The 26,844-nt window shown below is 39.3% G+C and overlaps 4 protein-coding genes and 1 non-coding gene across 9 annotated transcripts in view; 2 read left to right on the forward strand and 3 right to left on the reverse strand.

The window, feature by feature from the left end:
* LOC115727859 (tobamovirus multiplication protein 1-like) lies at positions 1–23,325 on the reverse strand. Of its 4 annotated transcripts, XM_048276030.1 has the most exons (12): positions 23,302–23,325; positions 6,671–6,837; positions 5,961–6,051; positions 5,815–5,867; positions 4,839–4,931; positions 4,641–4,712; positions 3,878–3,950; positions 3,718–3,763; positions 3,518–3,581; positions 2,702–2,755; positions 692–769; positions 6–593 (listed from the first exon to the last, which is right to left on the reverse strand). In XM_048276030.1, the coding sequence occupies exons 2-12, from the start codon at positions 6,824–6,826 to the stop codon at positions 501–503; spliced, it is 873 nt and encodes a 290-aa protein (XP_048131987.1). In that variant the 5' UTR covers positions 6,827–6,837; positions 23,302–23,325; the 3' UTR covers positions 6–500. The 4 variants fall into 4 exon arrangements, 3 of the variants coding, with proteins under 3 accessions (XP_048131988.1, XP_048131987.1, XP_030514027.1); XM_030658167.2 differs by lacking the exon at positions 23,302–23,325 and having other exon boundaries at positions 6,671–6,863; XR_007197795.1 differs by lacking the exons at positions 6–593; positions 23,302–23,325 and adding an exon at positions 2,097–2,194 and having other exon boundaries at positions 6,671–7,016.
* Positions 12,614–12,685, forward strand: TRNAW-CCA. The gene has a single exon. It is a non-coding gene; the product is annotated as a tRNA-Trp (tRNA).
* Positions 12,933–15,129, forward strand: LOC115727866 (pentatricopeptide repeat-containing protein At1g61870, mitochondrial). Its single transcript, XM_030658175.2, has one exon. It carries the CDS (start codon positions 13,121–13,123, stop codon positions 14,312–14,314), a length of 1,194 nt encoding a protein of 397 aa, XP_030514035.2. The 5' UTR covers positions 12,933–13,120; the 3' UTR covers positions 14,315–15,129.
* On the reverse strand, positions 15,584–15,904 carry LOC115727861. Its single transcript, XM_030658170.2, has one exon. The coding sequence runs from the start codon at positions 15,902–15,904 to the stop codon at positions 15,584–15,586; it is 321 nt and encodes a 106-aa protein (XP_030514030.2).
* The window catches only part of LOC115727865 (phospholipase A I), a 9,240-nt gene continuing 1,181 nt past the window's right edge, over positions 18,786–26,844 (reverse strand). The window contains exons 2-18 of one of the 2 annotated variants that reach the window (XM_048276029.1): positions 26,495–26,642; positions 26,303–26,381; positions 26,010–26,163; positions 25,701–25,910; positions 25,380–25,541; positions 25,125–25,287; positions 24,779–25,039; positions 24,560–24,681; positions 24,015–24,176; positions 23,686–23,878; positions 23,431–23,567; positions 21,931–22,069; positions 20,933–21,139; positions 20,371–20,851; positions 20,072–20,288; positions 19,877–19,966; positions 18,786–19,635 (exon numbers count right to left, since the gene is read on the reverse strand). In XM_048276029.1, the coding sequence (XP_048131986.1) occupies positions 19,174–19,635; positions 19,877–19,966; positions 20,072–20,288; positions 20,371–20,851; positions 20,933–21,139; positions 21,931–22,069; positions 23,431–23,567; positions 23,686–23,878; positions 24,015–24,176; positions 24,560–24,681; positions 24,779–25,039; positions 25,125–25,287; positions 25,380–25,541; positions 25,701–25,910; positions 26,010–26,163; positions 26,303–26,381; positions 26,495–26,642 (3,387 nt within the window). In that variant the 3' untranslated portion in view covers positions 18,786–19,173. Of the gene's footprint in view, positions 19,636–19,876; positions 19,967–20,071; positions 20,289–20,370; positions 20,852–20,932; positions 21,140–21,930; positions 22,070–23,430; positions 23,568–23,685; positions 23,879–24,014; positions 24,177–24,559; positions 24,682–24,778; positions 25,040–25,124; positions 25,288–25,379; positions 25,626–25,700; positions 25,911–26,009; positions 26,164–26,302; positions 26,382–26,494; positions 26,643–26,844 lie in introns of both variants that reach the window. The other variant, XM_048276027.1, reaches the window with a different exon arrangement.

Here is a 26,844-nt window from a genome sequence, read left to right on the forward strand (position 1 = left end):
GCCATGTGGTACCGCAATCTGCAATTTTCTTCAGGGGATACAACTTCTAAAACAAAGCCCTAACATCACAACAGCATCCAAGAAAGTATCAGTAAAAAAAAATAGGGAAGAAATTAAGATATCATCATTTCCAATCACTACTCAAGAGCACAACAAGACGTTGAAAACTCCGAAAAAAGAATCGACACCTAGCACCTGAAAATAGCAGAAGCCTCTCCTTTCATAGACGTGACGCAACAGGCATGCAAAAGGTGTCAAAGAACCAATTCTACAAGTCACAGTCCGAAGAAATCAACATTGATTCCATCCCCTTTGGCAAACTTGAGGAAGCTTCATAATGTACAAAAACATGAGCAAACCATCTGCGTCCTGCGCCAGTTCAGAATGACATGTCTGAATTCCTTTCCGGCTTCAACCGACTTACTCAAAGCCATGGATGAGGCATGAAACCCCATCTTGAGCAGAAGGAGAATAATTAAGCAAGCAAGAATGATCTATGGCTATCGGATGGGGTGATGTTGGGCCGATATCCTCTTAGGAGGCAGCTTGCGTAGGATGTAGAGGACTAAAGCAGAAGGCAGGATCTCAACTAGCTGGCACAAGAGGGAAAGAAGTTCAAATACCAAATTCATAAATGGTAACACGATCACAGACAACTTGAGCAACAACCATAACTAAGTTGAGAGAATACCATGTAGTACAACATATTCAAAATTGGATGATCCAAAACATCGAGTGATGCGTCTGAATCAAAAGCTGATAGAAGAACCTGCATATAAGAAGCAATGCATCGTTACATCAAGGTATTATCAGCAAGGCAAATTGCATATGATTGCTCCATTGCAAATTATGTTCAGTTGACAGTTTAGGTTCTTGTCTAGCCCAGCCATCATATCATACAGGTTGGGAAGAAATTGATTGTCTCAGCCAAGAGGACAAAGTAGTAGTCCAAGGGCAAGAAAGTCACCCATTTGGGTCGATAATTGGTGAGATTCTCTGGTTAACTATAAGCAGAGGTAAAGTTAGTTCCTGGTTATAAGTACAACGTAAGCACGCTTTATCTCTATGCTGTCAAAACAACTCTATCAAGAATCCTCTTCTGGAGCACTTTGGCAAAGTCAAGTTTATGGCAATCTCCAACTGGGTTTGAGCTTTTTCAACTAAGAGTCCAAACTGCCAGTTCTTTCAAGTGACAACCTTTCTCAACTTCCACAGTGTGTTCACATCCAGTTGTAGTCAACTCATTGTTTTTGAATAAATTAATAGCACCAAAGAAGACATGGTTAGTATGACTGCTCACCAGGGGCTTATAGATTCCAAGCCAATTCCTAAAGGGGCGGACTTTAGAAGCACAAACCAGTTTATCCAAGTGGAGTCATCTTACCAACTAAATGAACCTTGCAGATTCCAGCTGCTTTACATTTCAAGCCGACCATTAACGGATTAATACACTACACACACTGCACAAACACATATATATCTTTTTACATCACTTTAACATAAAATATGGGGAGCAGACCCACAATATCACAAACAACCATTAGTAGTCAAGTAATGCTTACCCAATTGCCTGTACCATAGGTAGACTATAGTTTTACGTCAACGAGTGAATTAATTTTCTGTTCAATGTTTTCCAGATAGCAAGTTATTTTTGAGTTACCATATGCCAACTGAACAATGGAAAACAGCCCTTCAATTTGTTCCTCCAGTAATACCACAAAGCCAATGACATTAAACTGGAAAAGGTCAGCTGTTTCCATTAGTTGAATCAGGAATTGGTCTGCACTCCAGTCCAGGTTTATCATTAAAGCCAATTTGGTCGAGAAGCGGACTGAACCAGGTTCGAAATCAAACTGGATCAGCCCGATTCAACCAAACCGAGTTTTGAAATGATTAATCTGATGTCATCTCCAACCACTGATATCCCGCAGGAGAAGAGAGTTCAATCTCACATCAAAATTTATGTTTTGTCATACAAATGACTCAACATTAGTCTATATTTCAAATTTTTATATAGATGATATAACAGACCATATTTATTGGCTTGCAATTGGCAAAAAGAATTGTAAATAAATCATTTTTCTCAGAAGTTTGAACTTTTATGAATCTGGCACACCGGCATACTGGTTAACAGTCCCTTTCCCTCGTAAGTCGGACCTTACATGTGAATCACAGGACTTGGATTATAACCATCCTGATGAGATAAGATAACCAGAGATTGAAACACAAAAAACAGTAATAGAAGCCAATAAGAGTGTATATCTTAGCATATTTATTAACAAGAGTGCTCGCTTAAAAGGCTGCACCAAGTCTCTCAGCCTTCTCTGCTGGGGGTAGCCTTCACTAATACTCATAATAGAAGCCAACAGGCAATTCGGTCCTCTTGGTCAGGTGGGGATGTGTTCAGGGGAGTATGCTGGGTTCGATAGCAGGTTGAACCCAAAGTGGCAGAGGGAAGTAGCCATATGAGCCTTTATTTCCACGTCAAGACCTTAAAAGAACCACAAAGCTTCAACTAGAAAAGGCAAGAAAAGGCTAGTCGCATTGTTTTGAAGCTATTATTTTTATTTATGTATTTTCTTTTCTTTCTGACAAGTCAAATCTTATTAATTAAACAGGCACAAAAAATATTATTATGGATGCGCATCAGATTTAAACTGTAGGTAGCAGAATGGAAAACTATCCCAAAATTGGAGCTTACCACCGAACACCTGATTATGAAACAGGTGAAGCATATAGCTGTCACAGATCCAACCTGCAAGAGAATGCAGACTTGCGTCAAAATAATTAAGACGAAGTCAAAGACTCCTTTTCACCTTCTTGGCAAGTTTTCTTAATGCAGTGTGCTTAACAAATGGCTTATCTTAAAAGGTGACTGTATATGTCCAATTCCTTCAACGCACTGGTTTTGTGACACTTCATCCGAAGACAATTAGCAAGAGCTGAACAGGGAATTTTGCAGCAGCTCCAATGGTGGGTGACTCAAGTAGGATGTACACAATACACTCAATTAGGTTATTAATTAAACAGCAGCAGCCTATTACACTTTACAACTTCTGTTCAGCTACCGCTTGCTACTTCAGATCACAAATAGAAATGGATGTACAAACCAACTAGAGTAAGGAGTTAGAAACATCTGGCTATGTCCCAGCCAGGCATGCCCTCAGTGATGACAGATCTCATATAGATGCACAGATCGATAACGATTATTGGATAACACTTGAAGCATGGTTCTCAGGCAATAAATAGATAGGCAGCAATGGAAACGACTGTGGCCAATACACAAAAAAGTTCTGCACACTAAAGCTAGTCCTCGTAGTGATTCCCTTATCAATTTGGAACCTCCGATTCTCTGGCAACTAGATGTTGACAGAGACAGATGCTGAGATCATAAAGACCTGATAAAATACCTAAAGCACTAAAACACAATGAGAGATTGTTCCTAAAGCTTGCTACAATATGATGAGTGGAAGGACAAAATTAGGAAAAGTTAGACAATAGAAGGAGGGCTGCATACCTCGTGAAGCTTTTTCCTCCTCCCTTTAGATTCAATAGGAAAACGCCTTAGCATGGCAAATAATCTGAAGCAAGTCATGATAATAAATGGAACCATTTAGCTAATGTACAAAAAAGGCCACCAAGATAAGATAGCATTGAGAAAACAGTATATGAAGATGCAACAGTTACAACTAATATCAAAGGTGCTGCTGAACCCACCTTCCCCCATATAATAAGAAACCCAATGCAGCTATTATTGAGATAACTGCAAGAACCAAGCATAAAATGGAGTCAACGGAATGGCAAACTACAATAGCTACAAGAAAGTGTAACAAAGAGAGATATTTTTTTAGCTCAGGAAGTAAAAATAGGATATCACCTGCAATAAATATCTTCCCAATAAATTCCACAACACTGTTGTCGTCTATCCACAGATAAATCCAGATGCAAACCTGATGCCAAAATTACATCAATTTGCACAAGGGATGAATAACATGATAGATTGTCCTACGACCTAAATTTTGGTCATGCATCCAGGAGCTAGCTTACGCTGCACTATTGCCAACAGGCTAACAACTGTCCGGTAGAATAGTTTAAAAAATAACCAGGATATATACAGATTATGTCAACTTAAGGATCACACTACTCAACACCACAACTTCACATCAACACGGATAGCTTGGCTGTGACAGTATAACTTAATTCAGGAATCTGGGTCCTGCTTGTCTGACTTGGGTATGCAGGATTGGAATGACTTTTAAAGCTGAAATTAAGAAATTCACTGGACTCCATCATCAGTAATTTGAAAGTATAAGCAGCCGGGCTAACCAATTTGAACCTTTACCTGGATACAAGACAGCAAATGAGAAAATTAGGAAAGTTTAAAGGATAGTCATGAAAGCCACGTAACCTACACAGAGATTATACAAGGGTAAATTTCACCTTGATATTATGCTAGCTATTTTTACATTCAAAAGCGCAGCACCAAATGTGCCTAAATATTACAAGGCTTAATTAATTGAGCCTATTTATAACATAAAATGTCAAAACAGAGAGGCAAGAAAAAAGAAAGACAAATCTAAATCTTATCAAGATATTTAATATTGGATTAGTACTAGAAGATTGTTCTGCAAGATATATACCTGTATAAAGTACATAGCACCATTTATAGATATATAAAATATCTTCAGCTTATCCGATGGTAAACTTCTCGCCTGCTCATGAATAGATGCCCAAAGGTCAAAATCTCATAACTTAAAGATAGCTAAAACAGAAGTTTTACATATATTCCTCATAGGAAGAAGATCTAACATTACTCGAACAAAGCTATGTTTAATCACCTGGTGATATATCTCGGCCCAAAACAGAACTAAGAGAGTGTAAGTAGAGAAAAACAGAAGTCCAGGAAGATCCAAAAGAACCAAAGTTAACACCTGGTCCACATACATTAACTCGATAAGCAACAAAAATTTTAACAGAGCAACGGAGATACTTGTATTCTAACAAGTGGTTTACATTTTGTATAGAAAATCAACACACTTTGACAACGTTAGTGAGGATGCCAATGAAATTAAGGGAGATTTACAATGCAAACGTACTTTACAACTAGGTGTCTGATCTTAATTATGGGTTAGCTTCACAGTGTCCTTCAATGAGACTAGAACCACCAGATGAAAAGACCATATTAAATGTTGGTGATGCAGCTAATTCAACATGTATGATCCGTGATATTTTGCATCAGAATCATAAGGTCAAAGTGATACAGACTCATTTTTTTGTCACTCTTCGAATTTATAAGACCAATCCACAAGGAACAATACGCAATCAATGAAATCTTTAGTCTAATTGATGGCTCAGAAGATTCAGACTGCAAGATGGCTAACAAAAGTTCTCAGTAGCAAATGCTAGCAACAGTAACATTACAGTTCCCTTATCTGGATGTGAATTCAAGTTTACACGACAAAGTAATTGAGGAGCACTTTTTTCGGCTCTGTTCTAACTCTTCTAAAGTGTTCATAATATAAATATTCTTATTTTCTTAAGCTTTTGGAGAGCAAGCCAGATTAGTGGAGATTTATGAGCCAATGTATTTCATAACAAAGGAAGATAAAAATCAACAAATTCAAGACACAGATTTATATAATTCAATCACTTGCCAACAGTAAGGAAATAAAGAGCTTAAAGCAACAAAAGTTCTCATATTGCCTGTGTAATTGAGATAACTAAATTAACGCAGTATGATGTGGCGTAATACAAAATAAAACAGATGAGATCATAGATCCAAAACTAACAGCTTGGGAACCCTGGAGGACTAACCTTTGGATGCAACGCAAATACTTGAGTATGGAATGCAAATACAAGAGCACGTACTGAAAATAAAGGCAAAGTAAGCATTCAAAAAGTTCAAACCCAATCAAGTAAAAACAAGAGTCTAAATCTCTACCAACAATCAGAAACATTACCTCCATTGACTACAAAGTTCATGAGATGGAAAACCTTTTGTGTCGTCCAACCATATTCGGGCACTCTCAACTCGATCCTAACCAGCTGAATCTGCATACCATAAGCAAAAGACAGTGTCATTCATAATAGCGCAGCATGATTCAAATGCAAGAAAATCACTCGGACGAGTACACTACCAAGCGTAAAAGGGGTTCTTAAAATCCAGTTGATTCTAACGGAAATCAGTTTCAGTAACTATTAGGTATCAAGATATCCTCAGAATGGGGGGACAGAACAGGACTTCAGCTGGTGAGCACTAAAAGACTCTAGCTTTTTCCCAAACCAAAGAGTAGAAAAGTGATCCTTACGTCAACCGAACAGTTTATGCCGAGTTTAACCAAATGAATCAGCTTCATTAAAGCAACGGCAGCGTGACGTCTCAGCACACACTCAACTTAATAATGTTCATTCCACTACAATGTCAATGCCCAACACATCCAACGAATCAAAATCCTACTAATCCTGAAGCAAATAAGCTCGACAAGCTGCATCACCAGCAATCTCGACCCGAAGAAACGGCTCACCGACACGCGGAGTTTCGATCCAAAGCAAGGACACACGCTCTTTTCCGAGAGGACGCGGGCCCGAACTACCCACCATAGTACGAGCACACAAGTACTGATGAGAGAGAGAGAGAGAGAGAGAGGGAGGGGGGAGGGAGAGGGAGAACCAGAGCGACGGCGGCAACAAGAGCGTAAGCGCCGCAGAGGGAGTAGAAGATCGCGTCCTGCCACCGAGTCGATTCGTCGATCTCGTCCCACCAATCCCACGCGAGAGCGAGCGCTTCCATTGAAGGCGGCAGCCTCGGCGCTCCCCTCCTCGTCATTGCTCCTCTCTCCTCTCTCTCACAAAGCAGAGTGGCACTGACTACAGAGAGAGAGAGAGAGAGAGAGAGAGAGAGACCTCGAACGAAGTGCCCGATACAAAAATAGAAACGAGGGAAGGAACCAGAGAGAGAAAGAAAGAGAAGGGTGGGTCTTCAGCGAGAGAACGTACTAATCTAACCGGCGGTCACACTTGGTCTAAACATAAGAACACAAAAAGTACATCATCATTATGCTTGCCTAAATTAAGAGTGTACAACCGGATCGGATAGAATCGGGAATTGAATTGGACCGCTCGAAAAATCTGTCCGACTCTCGATTCCAACGTGAACAGATCTGATTCTTGATTTCAAATTTTTGGAACTGTTTTGAATAGGTTCGGTATCCCGATTCCAAGTGAAAATCCATCCCGGAATCAAACTGATTATGGAACCGGTTCTTAGCTACTGAACATAATTTCTCTAAGTTGAATTAACTTTGCCTCGCCTCATTTGTTTCCTCTCCATTCTTTGTCTCCTCTCCCCATTCTTTGAAGCAATATTTTTATGTGTGAATGGAGAATGGAGCTTTAAAAAAAATTTTGGACGAATGCGGAATGGAGTTTTATAATTTATGTTTTATGTTACATGTTTGAACATTTTATTGTTTATAATTGTACATGGCTACGTGCTTAAACTTTTCATCGTTTATAGTTATACGTGACCACATGTTTGCCGGATAGGGATTTGTTGATCATCTCTTAATTTGAGCCGTTTTGTTGGTTATATTGATTTGCGGTAAAAAAAAAAAGAAAAAAATCCAGGTTCTCAGGCAGACCCTAAAACCGAACCAGAAAAATAAGGTAGCTTCTAGAGCCGGTTCCAAAAAATAGGGTACGTTCTACATTCCAAAAATTGAGAAATGGTTATAACATGATGGACTCCAGGTTCCCGAGCCCATCCTGAAATCGACCACCTCTAGTGCCTACATTATTAGATGATTTTTTCAAAAATTGAAAAAAGTCTAAAATCGAGGAGGGAAAAAAAAAAAGGAAACAGGAAAAGACTTAAGGAGTTAAAGGCAAGACAAGGGAACCGCGCCACCACCCCTTTGTCTTTGGTGAGGGCCGGCGCCCCTCATTGGGGTTGCGATGAGGTATACGACCGTAGCATAGGGTCGAACAATGGCTCGCCGACATCAAAGGGAATCGTGATTCAATATATCATTACACAAAACAGAGTAATTACGGTATGGGTAATAACATAACAAGAGAAAAAGTAACTAGTTATTTGTTTAATCTTATTATTTGACAATTAACAATACTCAATTAATCTCTATTTGTCTTCAGTAAAAGACTGGTCGTTATCACAGTGGCAACACAACGAGGTATTTGAAAATTCGTATTTAATTGCAATACTTAGGTCTTATGCTATGTAACTTCATATATTTCAGTTATGAAACTATTCATCATATGCTCAGCTAATTGTTAAATTTCCAGATTGTAGATTACATGTGATAGTATGGACGATTATCTGTAATATAGTATTCTACGAAATGCTTAAACAACATAAATTAGTATTGTGTAGAATAATACGAATTGCTCGGATAATACTTACTTTGAAAAGAGGAAACCATCTTTAATTGTGAACAAAGACAAGCCGAAAGATTGAGGCAACTACTCTTAAAATTAACTTGTTTTTAATCCTTGCGGGGTGTTTTATGGATCTCTAGGCCATCGGTCTCCACGTTCGCGTGCAACACGAGATATATGTGGTTTCTATATCTAGAGTAGTGCTCGGTTGAGCATCGAGAGATTTCTCAATAATCGTTTATCAATTGATACTTGATCGATAAATAAGTTCATTACTACTGTAAAAATGAGCATCGGTATACTAAACAACAGGTTAGGGCAAAATTAGAATAGAGGGTCCATTTGTTTCGCGAAAAATGAATGATTTAAAAATATTTTCCTAAAAATGATCGCATGAGCCACTTAAGAAAATGAATGAACCGAAAAAAAAATCATCATCCACAAAAAAAAAGTATAGTCATAAATTGTTATCGATAACAAAAATATTTATCATCAAATAATTATTTTAAGTGGTACAAACAATTATTTTTAAAAAAATGTTCTTCAAATTATTCATTCTCTTTGAAACAAAACAAGAGCTCGTCGAAATTCACAAATCTCATAATAATTTGCAAATTCGAGTTCATTAAAAAAAGAACAAAATCTATGAATACAGATGGGGGATTGACACGTGCGGGGATCGTGCGACCGGATGCTGAGAAGATTCGCGCAGGGGAGGGGCAAGATGCCTTGCAGAGAGGATTCGCGCAGGGGGGTGGGGTCAAACGCAGGAGCGGCGTCGGACACGTTCTATTCTGACGGGTAGGTGACCCAGAAGTTTCGTCACGGCCGCTCCTGGTCCCGAGCATGACGTTGGCAATTGGGCGGTTTTGGCGGTTTGGTCTGTGGCGGGGGTAGAAGCTTTTTATTATCAAATCCACGTATTTTCCCCTCTTTTTCGTTTTCTCTTTTGTCCCCCGACACGTGTATTATTCCCTTTCCGCTGTTCTTTCTTTGACATTCTCTTTTACCTTTTCCCCCTAGCATTAGATTGTTACTTATCATTATCCAACATATTAAATCATTTTTTGGGATTCATTTACAAATTTTTTCCCTTTACGTATGATGTAAGGCCATTGATCTTATTTAAAAAGTAAACATGTCACGGAAACTCCAACGTTAGGCAATCCAAATCCTTTTCCCCCTTTAGCTTTTTATGCAACATATTGAACCACTTGGATATTTATAAACCCCTTATGTAGAATTAAGGCCACTTAAAAAGTGAGGCCGTTAAATGGACCGACACTATCAAAATGGCCCAATCTAAATTAATTCATCTATTTCGTTCTGACCTATTTATAAGCAATACGAAAGCTACTAACTTATCCTCAACCCGTACCCGACACATTCACTAAAATGCATGAATCTATGAAAATCTGTATCCGCCTGGTTCAACCCACTTTAAGCTCTTCATATGTACATATTATTTGGTATATAATCGCTATTTCAACTATAAGATGCTGAAAAACTGGCTTTTAACATCGCATACAATTTTTTTAATTTTTTGTATTGATTCACATTGAAGAATAATACGAGGAAGTTAGCAGTCTATCATGAAATTATAAAATCGGAGCAATGAATAACGTGGAGGAATTGAATTTTTAATTACTTTGAATGTAAAATATTCAAAAGGATGATTTATGCGGATCATGGATTGCAATGACAAGAATTAATATTAGAATATTACGTAAATATAACAATGTCAAATACAACCAAAGAAAGATATACTCCAATAACTAACCAATGAACCTTCAAAGATTTTCGAAAAAAAAAAATCCTTACAAGATTGATAAAAAAAAGAATTGTCTGATATATTTGATTCCCAAAAAAAAAAAAAAAAATTCGGCTTACAAGACTAACAATAATTATAAAATTAAAAAATTTCCGTACAGACACTAAATAGCGGTAATAGTGACGCACTGGAATGTAATCCTACGTAACTCGTTGTGTTGGCATGGACAGCAAACGATATATGTCACAATCATGCAAACTGGGAAGAGACCGCGTAGCCATTGAGAGATGGGACACCTCCTGGGCTCTCACGGACGCCTTGGAGAACGACCTGGCGTCGTCCGCCATCGCCTCGTCCGTTGGCCAATGGACTACTACAGAAGGTAGTGAGGGAGAGACCGCGAAGAGGGATTGTACCGGTGGTCCCAACGAGAAAACGTATTCCACGGTCGATGGACTATTCATTAAGTGACTTGGCACAACTTGTATTGTATATGTAATATTTCGGGAGAAGTGTCAAAAAAGTCATAAACTTATTGGATTAGTGCCGATTTAGTTATAACAAATCTCTGGTGATAATAGTCATAAACCTTTTTTGATATTAATTAAAGATGACGTGATACATTGAGGACATCGGCATGGTGTTTGTGGCCTTCATATTAAGGGAATTTTTAAAATTATTTTAATATTTTAAACAATTTTTTGTTTTTTTAAATCATTTAAAATAAAAAAATATTTAAAAATCCACGTTAATGTGCCACGAGATGATTTCTCGTGATTTTAGATCAAAATTCTAGACTAATTGCTAAATGTAACATTTTAGGATTAAATTTGCATTATTATAAAAGTTTTAGGTTATGACTTAATTGCACCAATACAAAATGTTTAGGATTATTAAAAAGGTATGTGAATTAGCACTAATAGGTTTATGACTTTTTTGACACTTTTTCCGAAGATTTTCTCATGCAAGATGCAAGAAAATTCGATGATAATATTTGTAAATTAAGGAAAAAACTCAATAAAAAAACTTTTTGTTTCTAGAAGATCAATCTAGATAAGTCATTTTTTTATGGGCATTTCCACTTGGGGTCATTACTAGAGGCACGGGCGAGTCAAGATCCTCATGAACTTACTCATGAACTCATCTAACTTGAAATCTGCTCAATTTTTTTTTTTTTTCCAAGTTCGAGTAGAGTTTGAGCAGCTCATGTAGCTTGTCGACCCGAGTTCAAGTCTAAAGACAACTCATCTCATTCCGGTCACGAGCTCAATCGAGCATTTAATTTTTTTGCATTGGTTTCTTTATATGGTGACAGATTATATGAAATATCCTCACAATATTCCTTTTCGAAATTTAATTGACTTTCGGCCTCTAACATAATTTTCAAAGCCAAATAAAAAGCGTATTTCCAGCCGAGTTGAGTTCGATTGAGTGCGAAAAATTCGAGTACGTCGATTTTATAAACATTAAAGTGAGCCGAACCAGGTCGGGCTCGAGAATGTTCGGAGTTCTACATAAAATCTAAGTTCTAGTAGGAAACAAACTACTCTATTGAGTTTCGAGCCTTGAGTTTATGAGTTCGGTATTTTGTTGGATCGGTTAGACTCGATTGCATCTTTAGGGTTAGGAGGGAATTTTTATAATTAAAAAAAAAAAAAAATTTTTTCTTTCTTTCTGACTAATACACTTATTATATATCTACGTGTTAATACACTCATTTTCTTTCTTTTCCCTCGTTAGCCCTAACAATATCATAAAATCAATCATTCCATTTCGAACCCTTTCGTATTGGCTATCATATAATCTTTTATTTGGTGAGTAAGAAGAAAATCCAATAAATAACCTCCGTATATTATAACTTCATATAGTAATTATGGACATTAAACATGCAGACTTTCAAACTTTTAAATTGCGATTCCCCACCGCCGGCTGCGCACCTTTTCAAACTTTCAAATTTACGATTTTCAGCGACGAAAGCGAGCCTTTAGAAACCTCCAAATGATGATTTTCGGAGTTGCACCATTCAAGCTTTCAAATCATGACTCTCGGCAATTTTCATTTGATTGTTTTCTTCGGGAGAAAGCATAGTACAGTCGTCGTTTGCGCAATTAACAGGTCTCGGGTTTCAGAGTGATTTTGGTAAACCTTATAATATGGAGATCAGATTTTGGGTCGTACAAGGTTGCAATAGGTCTTGTTGACAAGGGTACCAAAGGAACTAGTTAATACTATTAAAAAAAAAAAATACAAACCCTTACCGACATATTTAAAAAAAAAAATTAAATTAAGCATATTTTGAGAAAGTGAGATGCTTCAAACATAAATTAGTACATTTTCGTGATCAGCATGTTCTAAAAATAAATTTTGTTCATCAACATTTGAAAAAAATAATATTTAATGAAAATATTTAAAACCAGTATATATATTTAATAGAAAATAAACAACGCCGGATCCGTGGCGCAATGGTAGCGCGTCTGACTCCAGATCAGAAGGTTGCGTGTTCGATTCACGTCGGGTTCAATTCCCCTCAAATCCGGGTTTACATTTTATTTTATTTTTTTTATGTTTATAACTAATCACACCGTAAACTGCCTGTCGTGCCAATCCAACGGCTTACTATGATATAAACTGTGAATTACATATTTTACCCAACATTTTGAACCTATTTCCATTTTGGTCCCTCAGGTTTGATTTGTGTTCGATTATCGCCCAAGATTTTGATTTTGCTATCTCCAATTCATCTCATGATTTTCAACTTCAATTTTCCTGGGAAAGAAATTGACGATGCGATTTTTCAATTGGCTCCAAGTATAAACCCTAGCTCTCGTCTTCATCTTCCTCACCAACTTTCAGCTTTGTAACATACGGTCCCTCTCTCTCCCTCTCTCTCTAAAAGTCGCTCTCGCAGCTCAATCTCTGCACCAGTCAGTCTCGCCGTGAAGCTCGAACGCCACAATGTCGCCGCTCGCTCGGCTCCGGCCCATCTCGCTGAACCTTCGCCGCCAATTCTCGTCGTCGATCCTGTCGCCGGAATCGAACGCCCCTCTCTCGTCGAAGGAGAAGACCCGGGCGGCTCTCTCCCTCCTCAAGACCGAGAAGAACCCCGAGCGCATCATCGACATCTGCCGGGCCGCCTCCCTCACCCCGCAGTCCCACCTCGACCGCATCGCCTTCTCTGTCGCCATCACGAAGCTGGCGGAGTCGAGCCACTTCGACGGAGTGCGGAGGTTCCTCGAGGAGTCGAAGGCGAGGCCGGATTTGAAGAACGAGCGTTTCATGTGCCACGCCATCGTGCTCTACGGGCAGGCTGGGATGATCAACGAGGCGATCAACACGTTCAAGCAGGTCGAGGAGCTAGGTATCCGCCGGACAGTTAAGTCTCTTAATGCGCTTTTGTTTGCTTCGATTTTGGCTAAGGACTATAAGGAGACGAAGAGGATTTTTATGGAGTTCCCTAGGATTTATAGCGTGGCGCCCGATTTGGAGACTTTTAATACTGTGATTAAGGCGTTCTCCGAATCCGGGTCGACTAGTTCGGGGTACTCGGCGCTGGCTGAGATGGATAGGAAGGGGGTTAGGCCAAACGCGACGACCTTCGGGAACATGTTGGCTGGGTTTTATAAGGAGGAGAAGTATGAAGATGTCGGGAAGGTTTTGGAATTGATGCAGAAGTACGAGGTCTCTCGAGGGGTTAGTATTTATAATATCAGGATTCAGAGCTTGTGTAAACTTAGGAAGTCGGATGAGGCGAAGGTGCTGCTCGATGGGATGTTGGCGAGGGGGATAAAGCCGAAGTCGGTGACTTATTCCCATTTGATTCATGGGTTTTGCAATGAAGAAAGGTACGACGAAGCGAAGAAGCTGTTCAAGAGCATGATGAACAGCGGTTGCCGGCCTAATAGTGATTGTTATTTCACCTTCATTCACTATCTTTGCAAGGGAGGGGACTTCGACACTGCATTGCGGATTTGTAAGGAGAGTATGGAAAAGGGTTGGGTTCCGAATTTCGGAACGATGAAGTCACTGGTTAATGGGCTGGTGAGTATTGATAAGGTCAGCGAAGCTAGGGAGCTTATTACACAGGTCAAGGAGAAGTTTTCTAGGAATACAGATTTGTGGGATGAAGTAGAAGCCGGTTTACCTCAGTAAGGTAGATAAGATACTTTGCTGTTTTCTTTTGGTTCAATAAGAGCGCAGCTTGATCTGAAATGGACAAACATTTGTATCATAGAAGGCGGCTTTATCTTTTTTCCTAGTCATGGAAGAAACTAGTACTTCCAATCTGACCTCTTTAAATTGATCGTTCTGTAATTATCAAGGGTTTCGGAATTGCATCTGACATCCTCTTATCATTCAAAGTTCTTTCTACACTCAAGGATCAGATCAAAGGCACATATAAGGTGAACCAACTTTGGGAAGATATCTTACCTCTGTCTTGGTGCAGTTTCAAGTAGCAGTCTCCCTTTGAGCCACCTATAGCGAGTCCTATAATGCTACTCTCTGGTTGGTTATTCACTGTGGTTGTTTCTTGTGTTAGGCTAGCGGGGGATTTCTGTGGTAAGTTTTTTCCCAATGGAGTAGCGTGCTGTATGCAACATCAATCTGGAAGTTGATATCACTGTTTGCTATTTGAGTCAATCCGACGGGATTGTTTTCACTCCGAACATTTTAAATGCGCCCATCCATCCATTCAAAGTGGCCTTGTCTTGAAGGATAACTGATGTTACCTAAGGCTTTGGTCTTATGTTGTGCCTTAACTAGTTTGTGCCCATATCTTAGCATGTTCACGAGGGATTGGCAAATCTTTTTAGTGGGTGTTTTCTTTACCACATTTGCCAGAATTAAGTGCATTCTGAGTACTGCTTTGGTAATATCAGAGATTGGATGAATGTTTTGCTGCTAAGAAATGGTGCCAATGTAAATCCCCAATTGTTGTTTTTGTTGCTTAATTGCTACAGATGCAGGATGCTTTTCTCACTGAACTGTGATTGCATCTCGTCATAACTACTACTACAATTCATTAGCCAAAAAATACACATTTATTCTGAGAAGACGTGTGTTGCTTCGATGTACTCTATATGTGTAAGATGACACGGACTTTTGCCGCTCAACGGTGATGTATACGTTTGCAATATCGACCAAATCAATTCAGTCTCTTGTATCAGCAAATTCCCTCGGCTGTACTTTCTGGTCATGCAAGGGAGAAGGAAAATTTCTTTATTAGGAGCAAATCTGGGTAAATTGCTGGTAAACGCTTGGAATTGGACAGGAAAGAGAAAGTGCAAACGTCTGTATTTGTCAACACCAAAAGGCTAAAAGAGTCTGAAAGAAAATGACTTTGGAGCCATTGTCTTCCTGTTCTTTTTTTTTTTTTTTGGGGGGGTCAAAACCACCGTCTTCCTTGAACTTGAAGATCGTCTATGATCCAACGTCTACATTCTTGAATTCGTCCTCCAGAAGTTTATAATCGAACCCGCGTTTCCCATTCGTCCGGTAGCAATCTTCGACCCGTGCCACAGAGCAGATGCTTGGGTGGAACGTTCCCACTCCTTTGCGTTTCTTTCTTCCCCAAGCGATACGAAGGAACCCGAAACTCTTGCCGGAATCCCTGCCTGAGATCTGCTTTGGAGCCGGGCTCAAGCTTTCTAGTTCGAGGCCGTGGAAATACTCGACTTCCTTCCTGACGAGGGACGCGATCGTACCTTGAGTGCCTACAGCGACTGGACTAGTAGCAGCCATTGTCCTGGTGAATTCGATCGCCTCGCCGCTCGCTTTATATATGCAATTAGAGGAGGGAGGATGCTTGTGAATGAAGAGAGCAATGGACGGTCAAATGATCCTTTTTCTAAGTGGGGAAGATTGCTTTGGTCTGTGGATGTCCTCACCTTTAGGTAATTATAACAAGAGTCATTGCCGGCTTCTCTTTTTCTCAAAGCGCGCGGCGTGGGGCTTTTCATAATTAAAGCTCTTAAAAATGAGGAATCGTCCACCGTTTGTCAGCGAACTTGGAGGCACTGTAAAAGCTTACGAGCTACGGACGGTACAGCTTTCCCCGTCACGCAAATAATTCCTGCAATTTTTAATTTGATCTTGAATTCTAACCTAATCCCAAACTTTTAATTTATTAAGAATGATTCTTAAATTTTTGATACATATTGAATTTTGCCCCTGAATTATGTGAAAATATATTTAACATTGTGCCTAAATTTAAATTAATTTAAAGATAACATTGGTGTATTCGGTGCTGGCTGAGAGGAAAGGAAGGGGGTTAGGCCAAACGTGACGATTTTCGAGAACATGTTGGCTGGGTTTTATATGGAGGAGAAGTATGAAGATGTCGGGAAGGTTTTGGAATTGATGGTCTCTCGAGAGGTCCGTATTTATAATATCAGGATTCAAAGCTTGTGTAAACTTAGGAAGTCGGACGAGGCGAAAATGTTGGCGAGGGGGGTGAAGCATAATTGGGCGACCTCTTCCCATTTGATTCATGAGTTTTGCAAAAGAAAGGTACAACGTAGCAAAGAAGCTATTTAAGACATGGTGAACAGCGGTTGCCGACCTAACAACGATTGTTATTTCACCTTCAATCGCTCCAATACTAACAATGCCACGTAGGACAATCGATAAACGATTTCCGTCTATGTCATCAATTTCTGGTTAAAATTTATCGGAAGGACTGACTGGAACAATATAAAAGATTTATAATTGAATTGATAAAAAAAATATTTAGTATTGAATTCGTACAATTATAATAAGTTTGAGCTTTTTTTGATAATTTACCCTTAATGTGAGCCAGTCATGTTATATAATCCAGAATTTTCTGATGCATACCTTCCTTTACATCTCTCTCTCTCTCTCTCTCTCAAAATACGCATGTATTCTCCTTCAATGAGTGGACCACTAATATATACTTTTTCCTTCTGGACAGCACTAATATATACTTCACTTTGTGAAACATAGTAATGATACTGTCGCATTAGGGTTGTGATTTGATTAAAATACTATCGGCCTGCGACGCAAGTCATTACCTTCGCTTTCTGCACTGAAAAATAGAGTGGGAAGAGGCTACACTAATACTTTAAAATAAGAGATAATAACACAAATAATCTCTAAACTTTAGATCAACGATTAATTCATCTTGAGATTTTTGATTTGTGCATTGTAGTCCTTGAATTATTGATAAATATTCAATTTGATCATTTCATTTGCTCAAACGACAAATGATTTAATATTTATTGACGTAAATTATTGTATTCTAAGTTGGATGTTTAAGAACTCACCGTGTAAATCTTTTTGTCCATCACCTTTAGAAAAGGAAAAAAGTTACTTGCGGAAATTTTTTCTTCCTGATTTGAGATGAATATTATATGCGAGCAATCCACAAGTAAACTTTTTTTTCCCCACCGTAATTGAAAGCTACGCAATAAATTCCGTTGACTTGAATTAATGAAATGGCAATAAACATTTTCATGTAGTTTATAAACAAGATTAAACCTTTATCAATAGTTTAGGAATCACATTAAACAAATTGAAAGATCTAGGACAACATTGCACATTTGATCAAATTTCAGAGACCATATTTAACAAATTAAAGATCAAGAACATTGAATTAAAATTTAGCAACAATTTATGACATTTTCCCTTAAGATAACTTATTCGTGTTAACAAAGATAACTCATTCGTGTTATCACATCTTATGGTCACATCAGCTCCTTCACTTCTAAGCATTTTTTTTTAATTAAATTTTTACCAAAACGACATGCTCAAGCCCAATGCAGCTCTAACTATGGTTGTCTTCGAATATGTGCGGCAAATTGCCTGCTCTGAGCGTATTGCATACCAGACCAATAAGCTCTAATTTGACACATCAAACCTGCCATTTACTAGGGACGTCAAAGCAGTTGAATCGCGAAAGTACATGCCACACTCTTCGTCCTTCTTGCTCTAAAAAATCATGGAGAAATGGAGGATGTATTGACATTGTGTGACAAATTGGGATCTTCATTAAGGTCGTACCTGCCTATGAAAACCTCATTTAATTTGACTACGCTTTTTACAAGCTTCCAGAGTTCTCCAGGGCTCTATAGTCTCGTCTGATATTACACGGCGATCACAATCAGAATCCGATGACTCTTCACATTTGACATAGGGCCTCGCTACCCATCAAGAACAATGCACATATCTTAAACTACTCTGCAGAGCAAAACATTTCGGAAAATCTACTTGCATATTGACCAGCCCTTTTCCCCCTATTTATTTGTGTGCCGACACGATATCCTTCACATATTCTGAACTGGGCTGCGAAGCCAGTCCATGCGACACCTAAGACGCTCAATAATTTCAACAGGCTACGCTTGACCCATCATAGAGCAAAGGTCCCAGTGTCTCACAAGATGTAAGGTGTAACATTCCTAAAGATTTGCCTCTGTAACCGTAGATTATATGGAAACCACCGTGGATTCCATGATAACTTTGATTCACCAGATTTACCGGATGCTCCTTCTCCAATATCAGATTACAGGAGATCCACTGTCCTATCAGACGCAACATATCCAAAGCATACAAATAACCTACATTTAAAATGTAGAAAAAAGCCATGCAAAACGGGGAACCGCATTCATCGAATGTAAAGAGGATAGATAGAGTTTTATAACTGCATGTACACAGGAGCCGAGTGGAAAAGTGAATGATGAACAGACAAGAGGAACTGCACTTTGCATATATGTTTACTCAAGAAGCTATAAAATTTATGGCGTTCCACATCCATCAATGCTCTGGTATCTATCTACTAGGGCACAAAATCTCCTAGAGGCCTCAAAATTTTGAATTTTTCCCTCACGGTTTATCATTATGAGTATACTTATTTTCTTGTTTCTTTATGCTGTTTCAGCTATTTTCTAACCTCTTTTTTTTTTTTTTCCTTTTTTCCCCACTAAACCTCATGTCTCAATCATACATCGCTAACACCTGAGCATGGGCTGAATGATACAACAATTTTAACATGTAGACTACTTTGTGCTGGGCAGATGGCAGGAGTACCTCAACTTTCTATGTGAGGCAAGAGCATTTTGCAGAGCAGCATCTACACTAGTGCCTTCACGGAACAAGGAGTCGTACAATTGGCAAACAAACTGAGACAAGTCTGTTTCATCATCGTCCCAGAATCCCTTGAGATCCCCGTTTTTCTCAGGGTCACTGTCCTCCCAATCACTCACTGGGCTGGCTGGTTCTGCTTCTGCTTCCTCTTCCTCTTCTTCTTCTTCCTCCATTTCTTCTCCAATCTCGAATCGCCCGTTTTCCAAGTTGCCAAACACACCTGGTCCAGGGTATGCTGTCACCTGTGCCTCAGGAGGTTTGGCTGACGAGCAGATAATGGCTTTTGCACCAGAATCTAGAAAGGCCTTAATAAGAGTTGGACTAGGCCCATATGTGCCAGTACAAATTATAACTCTGTCCCTCCAAGCTCCGACCTGATAGCACCAACCATAGGATTTCAGCAATGTCAACAGAAGAGAAGGGACAGATGCATGCGAATCCTTATAGTGATGCACACAGACAGAGTATCAATTATCCCGAAGGTGTTTTAATAACGAGGTGCTCATCTCATATATGTAAAGTGCCATGTGGATGGCTGTATAAATTGCTTAGCCATCAATGCAATGCAGAAGAAAAGCAGCACGTGGTGAACCATCTAAGACCAAGGAAACATACCATCCAACGGACATCATCAGGTGTCAAATGCGTAGAAGGGACTGTTCTACGAAACATGTATGCACCAATTTCTTGATCATCTTCCATTACCTTCCAAAAACAGAGCATCAGAGTGGAGTCACCATAGTTCTTAATGTTCTGCTTGAAAAGCTTGAAGCAACTATTTGGACTGCAGCAGCAATAACTAAAACTCACTTGTTTTTGACATCCGATGTAATGGTGGACAACACATCCAATTTGGAAGTGCCGTCTACAAGCAACCAAGTCAGCCACTGTCGAAATGTTTGCAAGCAGTGATATTCCTTTCCTGTAATGACCCCGCATTGTCGACAATAAACTCATTTTGACACTCTGGAGAAACTTATCTGCGAGTTCCCCAGGTTCAGCCACCACAAAGACATCATTTTGCCAACTAGAGAAACATATTTTGAGCATGTCAAAACTTGGATAATATCTATGAAAAACAAGGATGCAGTAAAGTAGGAGATAATGACCTCAAAATTAAACCATTGGAATCACTTTGGAGAGCCAAATGTACGATTCCCACTTGTGGTGAATTCTGTAACTTCCCATGTAATGAGCGAGCGAGTAGAGACAGTTCTCTGAGTCTTGAAGGAGACTTTGGTGGGGAGGCAGTTATCTTTCCTAGGTGGGATCCATCCAGGCTTAAAGGAGGAACTAAGTCAATTCTGCCAATCCTCTGATGACCAACATCAGGACTATAAAGTAGAGGGCTTGAGGGAAAGCTTCCAGTGAATAGAGGCGAAGTAAAGGGGGTGGGCAATGCGGTTGAAGGTACTGCCTTGGAACTTCCCGATAAATTGTCAAAGAAAGATAACCTTATACTGCTGCGGGCACAGTATGACTCAAGCGCATGCACATGATGAACAGTTCTTCCTGAATCTGGGCTATGTAAAGCTTCAACGAGAAGGACATTGCGTCTCCAACCCAAAGAAGGGCCATGCACTTCTGTTGCTGTATAGACAATGCAGATGAGGAAAGAAGAGTAAGAGGACAGTTAATGACAATAGATAAAGATCTGCAGTAAATACTTGCCTGAATCAGATGCCTTCGTTCTTGAAATATGTTGAGGCTTTACATTATCTGACCACTTCTCATCAAGTTGGAAAGGCACGATCAATGTTTCACAAGCATTTTTGAAGGCTAGCGAATTGTTTTGGATGTATTCATCGGTTGCAGCCTCCAACTTAAGCCATACAGCAGGGTCAGTTTCATCTAACTCCATACCACAACGCTCGTCAACTGCGCGGCCAGAAACACAGTTCACTAACTGAACTTGCAAAGAAGACTTGAGCAGTGTTCAGTTTTAAAACTAGTTGTGCCTTTTGATTTCACTCAAAACAAGGATGAAAAAAGAGTGTCCTTCTGTATTTTTGAAATTTTATTTGAAACACATCAATGAAAGATGAAAATTGTGACAGGTTTGGTTAGATTAAATTTCCATAACTATGGAAGCGGTTCTCTGTGTTTTTTATCAAAATTATTCAAAGAAAGGGAGCTTTGCTGAAGCTTAAATGAAAATCTCTAGTGAAGCTCAATGAAGCTTATTATAGACTGAAAACCGAAAGCTGAAGAAAACAATTTAGTTATACTCCATTGTGTTATACTCCATTGTTATCCAACTTCCTTATAATATGAAAAGGTTTTGGTATGTAGAACAATAACAGATTCCTTTCTCTAAACTGACACCATGCAAACAAATGAATTATTGTAAATTCACGTTTTTTTTGTGTTTTTTAATATTTCTAATCAAAATGTGAACTGATATATAAAAAGGCAAAGACAATTTGCAAACTGAAAAGGTACAGATCAAAAAAGTTCTCCAAAATTTTTCTGTAAAATGACAATTGGAAAAACTGTTTAGTAACAAATGTCCCATAATAATCAAGTCGATGCTACAGATTTATACAATACGTGAACCAAATATTTAGCAGAAAAGTAAAGCATATCAATTCAGCTTCCTAATAAGAGAAAAACTACTAGTCTTGGAGATCCATTCATCTAACAAAATCACGTATAACACGTTAAATTACCTGGATTGAACCGCAAATACTGCATCTCAGGGAGCATGGGCAGCAACGTGCTCAGAGCTTCCTCCACACGATCCACTGAACATGCACTCTCTATTAAAACTTGTCCAGTATCAAGATAACGCCAACCACCCTTCCTCACCTAAACCAGTTGAGGATTTCAAGTTACTAGCGGGTAGAAAAATGACTATTGAAGTCCTGATACATAAATTACATTGTAAAATTACTAAGGCTGTTCAAAAGCACAAAATATTGCACATCCCTATGTAACGATGGAAAACTCTGTACTTAGGACATGCAGTCTTCACAAATTATGGTATAAAGACCAACCCAAAGTTTAACTGAAAGGAGTCTGAATCCTGAATAAACAAGAATACAAGATTATTCCATCTGTTGTAGCTCTACAAAATACCTAGTGAAGCACGTCTCAAATAGAAGTTCTTAAAAGCCACAAGGTGGATATTGCTAAACAACCAAAAATTTCTCCCCATATGAGACAGTAGAAGTACAATTCTACCATGCTAAAATTAACAGTACATTATTGCGGCGACATCCTTCAGAATATGCATTAGACTGGGCATATGTGTGGTCTCAAAACCAGGGGCCATTACTTTGATATTAATTGTCATCATTTTTACTGAATTTCTCTATGAATTTTCCACAGGTACATAATTGATCAAGCATGGTGAAGAATTTTATGTAAGTTCTATAAAAAATGTAGCATAAACTCAAGCAAATTCAATTGAAGGACAGAAATTTATAAAATATCACATCAGATGCAGATTGCGATGACTGCAGGGCACAGATCATCCCAGTGCAACCCACATTCAGGTGCCACAATGGTTGCATGTAATAGATAGTGTGGATTAGGTCCCAAAATTCCAAACAGAGAAGTTTTAGAAAGGTGTGTGGAAGGTACTGAATGCTGAATATTTCCACGATGGAACGTCTACCCATCCAGAACACCAAATGTCATGAGGAGGTAAACGAAAGCTTGAATTCATGGCGCATAGGGAATACAACGAGCATTTTTAACCCTCGGCCTCTCTTTGCTGTCGCAGCACAGCTGCCTTGAAAAATGGGGAAGAGATAATCATGTATCATTGGGCGTTCAGGAATTACGTACAGAAGAAAGCTGAAAGCTTCATAGAAAGACGTAAGAGCAGTCATGATAGTTTATCTTCCATCCACCGAAGTCATAGCAGAATGCCGTCATAAGTTCAGGAAGAAATTCCTTGCTCGCTCTGTTTCAATGCAATCTCAATTCCCCCGCCCCCCTCGCCCTCCCCCCCCAAACCTCCCCTCCCTCCCTCCCTCCCTCGCTCCCTCCTCCCTCCTCCCTTCCTCCCTCCCTCTCTCCCTCTCCCTCTCTCCCTCTCTCTCTCTCTCTCCCTCTCTCTCTCTGTCTCTATCCGTCTCTCTCTCTCTCTATCAAAGTAGCATGAGACCTTCTCAAGGGGAAACATCCAACATTCATTCTTAAAGTAGGCAACAAAAGATTACCTTTGTAGGAACAGAGCCACATCCAATGGAAACCAAACAATCGATTCTTGTGTCTGGCCAGAGAAGCTGTGCTTCTCTTATGGCAAAAACTGTAGGATTGTTAGCCACTATCGCACCATCTTGCCAACGATGCACATCTGGGACAATATTTTGAATACTCAACAAAATTAGAAGGAGAAGCAGCAGACTATAGATGGAAGACAGGAGGAGCATAGAAGAAAAAACCAGAGGAAGAACTAAAAAGGAGGACAGTACCATCTGAGTAATCATCGAGATAATATGGAGCGGCCGAAGAGGCCCTTATGGCTTGCCAGACTCGATGCTTACAACTTCCAATAAAAGCACTGCGTTTATAACCAACTTGTGCCCCAGTAGTAGGTGATCCTAGTGTACTGACGCCAGAACTTTCGGAAATTGCAAGAGATACTTCTGGTGTTCCAACAGGGTACTGCAATTTGACATAAAAGGCATTAACTCAATAATATCCTATGAGTGCACCACATCCTTTGAAAATTTGTGTCAATACTATTGCAGATAACTCTTGGCCAGAAAATAATAGGCAAAGATGATAGGAGTCCTCAAACCTGATAATTGCGGAATAAGAAAGGCTGAGCTGGCATCACGCTAACCAAAGTTGAAACAACGAAGACTTTGGGAGTGTTTTTAACTGCAGACTCTATTAATAGGTCTCCATCTTCATCAGCACACATCTCTTTCAAAAGCCTCTCAAACTGATCTGCACTATGCTGCCAGATCACATATTAGAGTGGCTTTCTACAAGCCTAGACTACTATAATCTAAGGCATGAGGAAAAGACCGAATAAAAGAAAAAAATCCATTCACATTGCTAATTTCTCTGAATTTCACAACTTAAGGGACGGATACCATACACGACATTAACCACTAGAATCTACAACATTAGTAGTTAACTTAGCAATCCACAATTCAGTGCAATTGTGGCTGAAACACCGCGTAGTGAAAAAAATTGCGGAGTGTAAAGGAACTCCATCTCTAAGACCTTTGATAGGGCTCAAGTTTATGTCTATCCACCTAAGAAATGATATTGCTTTACAGAGCATATGCAAAGGAGTCAAAGAAAACACTGTAGAGTAGAATAGAATCCTCTTACTTTAGATCCATGCACAACAACCCTAAAACTCTGGGAGGAACTTTTATAAAGCTGATCCAACTTCTCTCTCCAACTTGCAGCTTCATTGTCCTTTGGCCCAGGTTCAGCAAATACAAGTTTCCCTGGACAACCAACCAATACAAATTCAAATGAAAGTAATGTCAGCAAACGGCAAAAGGCACCCCATGCAACTTCTGTCCTATATTGCATCGCACTCACCAAGATTTTTGTATATTTCTTCGCACTCATCCAAGGTCATTAGCTTGATACCAAGGGCAATTGCTAGCATGCCGCCAGTTGATGTGCCACATATAAGATCAAACAACTCATGTATCTTCTTTCCAGTACCCTTTTCAATCTCTTTAAGCATCTGAACAGTAGCAAGGCCTTTCATTCCCCCACCATCCATTGTAAGTATACGCAATCCTTGCTTCGGGACTTGTCTCCCTCTTATTGCACGTCGTAGATTTTCATTCTCCCCTATAATTCCAGTACGTTTGTTAGTTCCTTCATTTATCTCATCAAAGGAGGGGTTGGAAGACAAAAACTGAGAACAGAAACACACCAAGAATTGCCAAAGCCCGGGCAGCAGCTTTATTCACACGTGGTTCAGGTGCAACAGTTAACCGCAAAAGAAGCTCTCTCAAGCTTTCAGAAGTAACAAGAATTTTGCGGTTATCCAAACAGAAGCCCAAATTTCCAACCGCCAACAGAGCCAGCCTTTGCACCTACTCAAATATAGCAGTCGACCCCTAAAATATTCAGCAACTAAAGAAAATTAAGAAACACGAAATCTAGTAGCACAAATAAGCAAACTTGCCTCTGGATTCCTACGAGCACATAATGATTTTAGTGATTTCAGAACATCCTTGGTCAACATCTTCTGAGCTACAACATCAGAGGCAAAAGCCAAACTGACAACCACTTGCAAAACAGATATCACTTCCTCTTCCGTGATGAATCTTAATGCCGTTTCAATATGCTGCATGATATCACATTTGATCAACTTCATAGCCACAGAGACATCTCCAGCAAGAGATGAAAGAGCAGAACACGCTTGCTCCACCTGCTCAAAGTGAGAAGTTTTCAGAAATGATCAATTAACCAACCAAGTTAGGGTAACTCCAGAAAATAAACATACCGCATGTCGGTTGTCACTGCTTATCATACTTATGAGCTGCCTCACTGCATTCTCATCTTTACCGACAAAGGTCCGATTCCCTTGGTCTTGCATTATCTTTGCTAGTGCAGATGCTAGCAAAGGATGATGACATGAAGAAAAGCGGAATATAAGAGAAAAAAATGCACTTAACTTGTGCCTAGATGCGCCAAAGTAAGAGCTGTTTTCCATCTGCAATCACAGAGAAGAAGTACTCAAATTACCGATCATTCCTCCCAAAATACTGCAAAAAAGTTAATAATTTGCTCCCTTGTGCAGCATAGGTTTTACCTCTATTTGCACATTCACCGATCTTAAGTTTTCATCTGCCACAATCCTTATATTTGCCAGAGACAGATGGCGAAGATTGTTTAGCGGTAGAATTTCAGGAAGGAACTCAAGAGGATTCCCAAATAGTCTAAGAACTCGTAGTTCAGCCATAGCCCTGCACTTAAATTGAAGGGCTATATTAGATAAATTGAAGTTGCAACGTTGCACGAAAAGAAATACTATTTTTTCTCAGATCGAGAGAGGGAAACATAAGCATGAAGTAAGTGGACGCATGAATTTGCAAATAAATTGACCTGAAATCGAGAAGAGGCCGAACAAGCTTGTTGTGCTCTAACGACAACTCCACAAGTTCCACGCATTGTCGCAATTCTACTGCTTACAGTGAACAACCAAAATGACTACTGATGAGCCAGAAGATTACCTTGTGTTCTTTGTAAAGAATTTTACCATTCAGAACATGTAAGAGAAAAATCCTCTGTGCTCACCAGGTACAGAGATCAGATTATTGTTGTCAGCCCTGAGAACGCTCAAATTTTTCAGCTCACCAAGTTCAGGTGGCAAAACTGATAGCTTGTTGTTATCAAGGTATAGCTTCTCAAGAAGTGGCAATCTAGTTATCTCCACTGGCAAAACCTATAAATGCAATCAAGTAGTACTTAACTAGGGGCAAAACAATTACATTAACACCTTAATTGAGAAAGAAAATGATAAGCCTGAAAAGGAAATAAAAAAATGCCCTTTGGAAAACTAATTAAAAATGTGGTAAATTATTAAGACTGGTCATGATGGCCAATTTTCTTTCTACATATTACAGTTGAACTGGTGCTCACAATTA

This window comes from Rhodamnia argentea, chromosome 3, assembly GCF_020921035.1.
Source record: "Rhodamnia argentea isolate NSW1041297 chromosome 3, ASM2092103v1, whole genome shotgun sequence".
Taxonomy (NCBI): domain Eukaryota; kingdom Viridiplantae; phylum Streptophyta; class Magnoliopsida; order Myrtales; family Myrtaceae; genus Rhodamnia; species Rhodamnia argentea.

Coding starts and splice junctions, on each gene's coding strand:
- LOC115727859 (XM_048276030.1), bottom strand. CDS start 6,826: ATGACGAGGAGGGGAGCGCCGAGGCTGCCGCCTTCAATGGAAGCGCTC. Junction 4,932..5,814: donor TATTTGCGTTGCATCCAAAG/GTTAGTCCTCCA, acceptor TATGTGGACCAG/GTGTTAACTTTGGTTCTTTT. Junction 4,713..4,838: donor GGGCCGAGATATATCACCAG/GTGATTAAACAT, acceptor ATTCATGAGCAG/GCGAGAAGTTTACCATCGGA.
- LOC115727866 (XM_030658175.2), top strand. CDS start 13,121: ATGTCGCCGCTCGCTCGGCTCCGGCCCATCTCGCTGAACCTTCGCCGC.
- LOC115727861 (XM_030658170.2), bottom strand. CDS start 15,904: ATGGCTGCTACTAGTCCAGTCGCTGTAGGCACTCAAGGTACGATCGCG.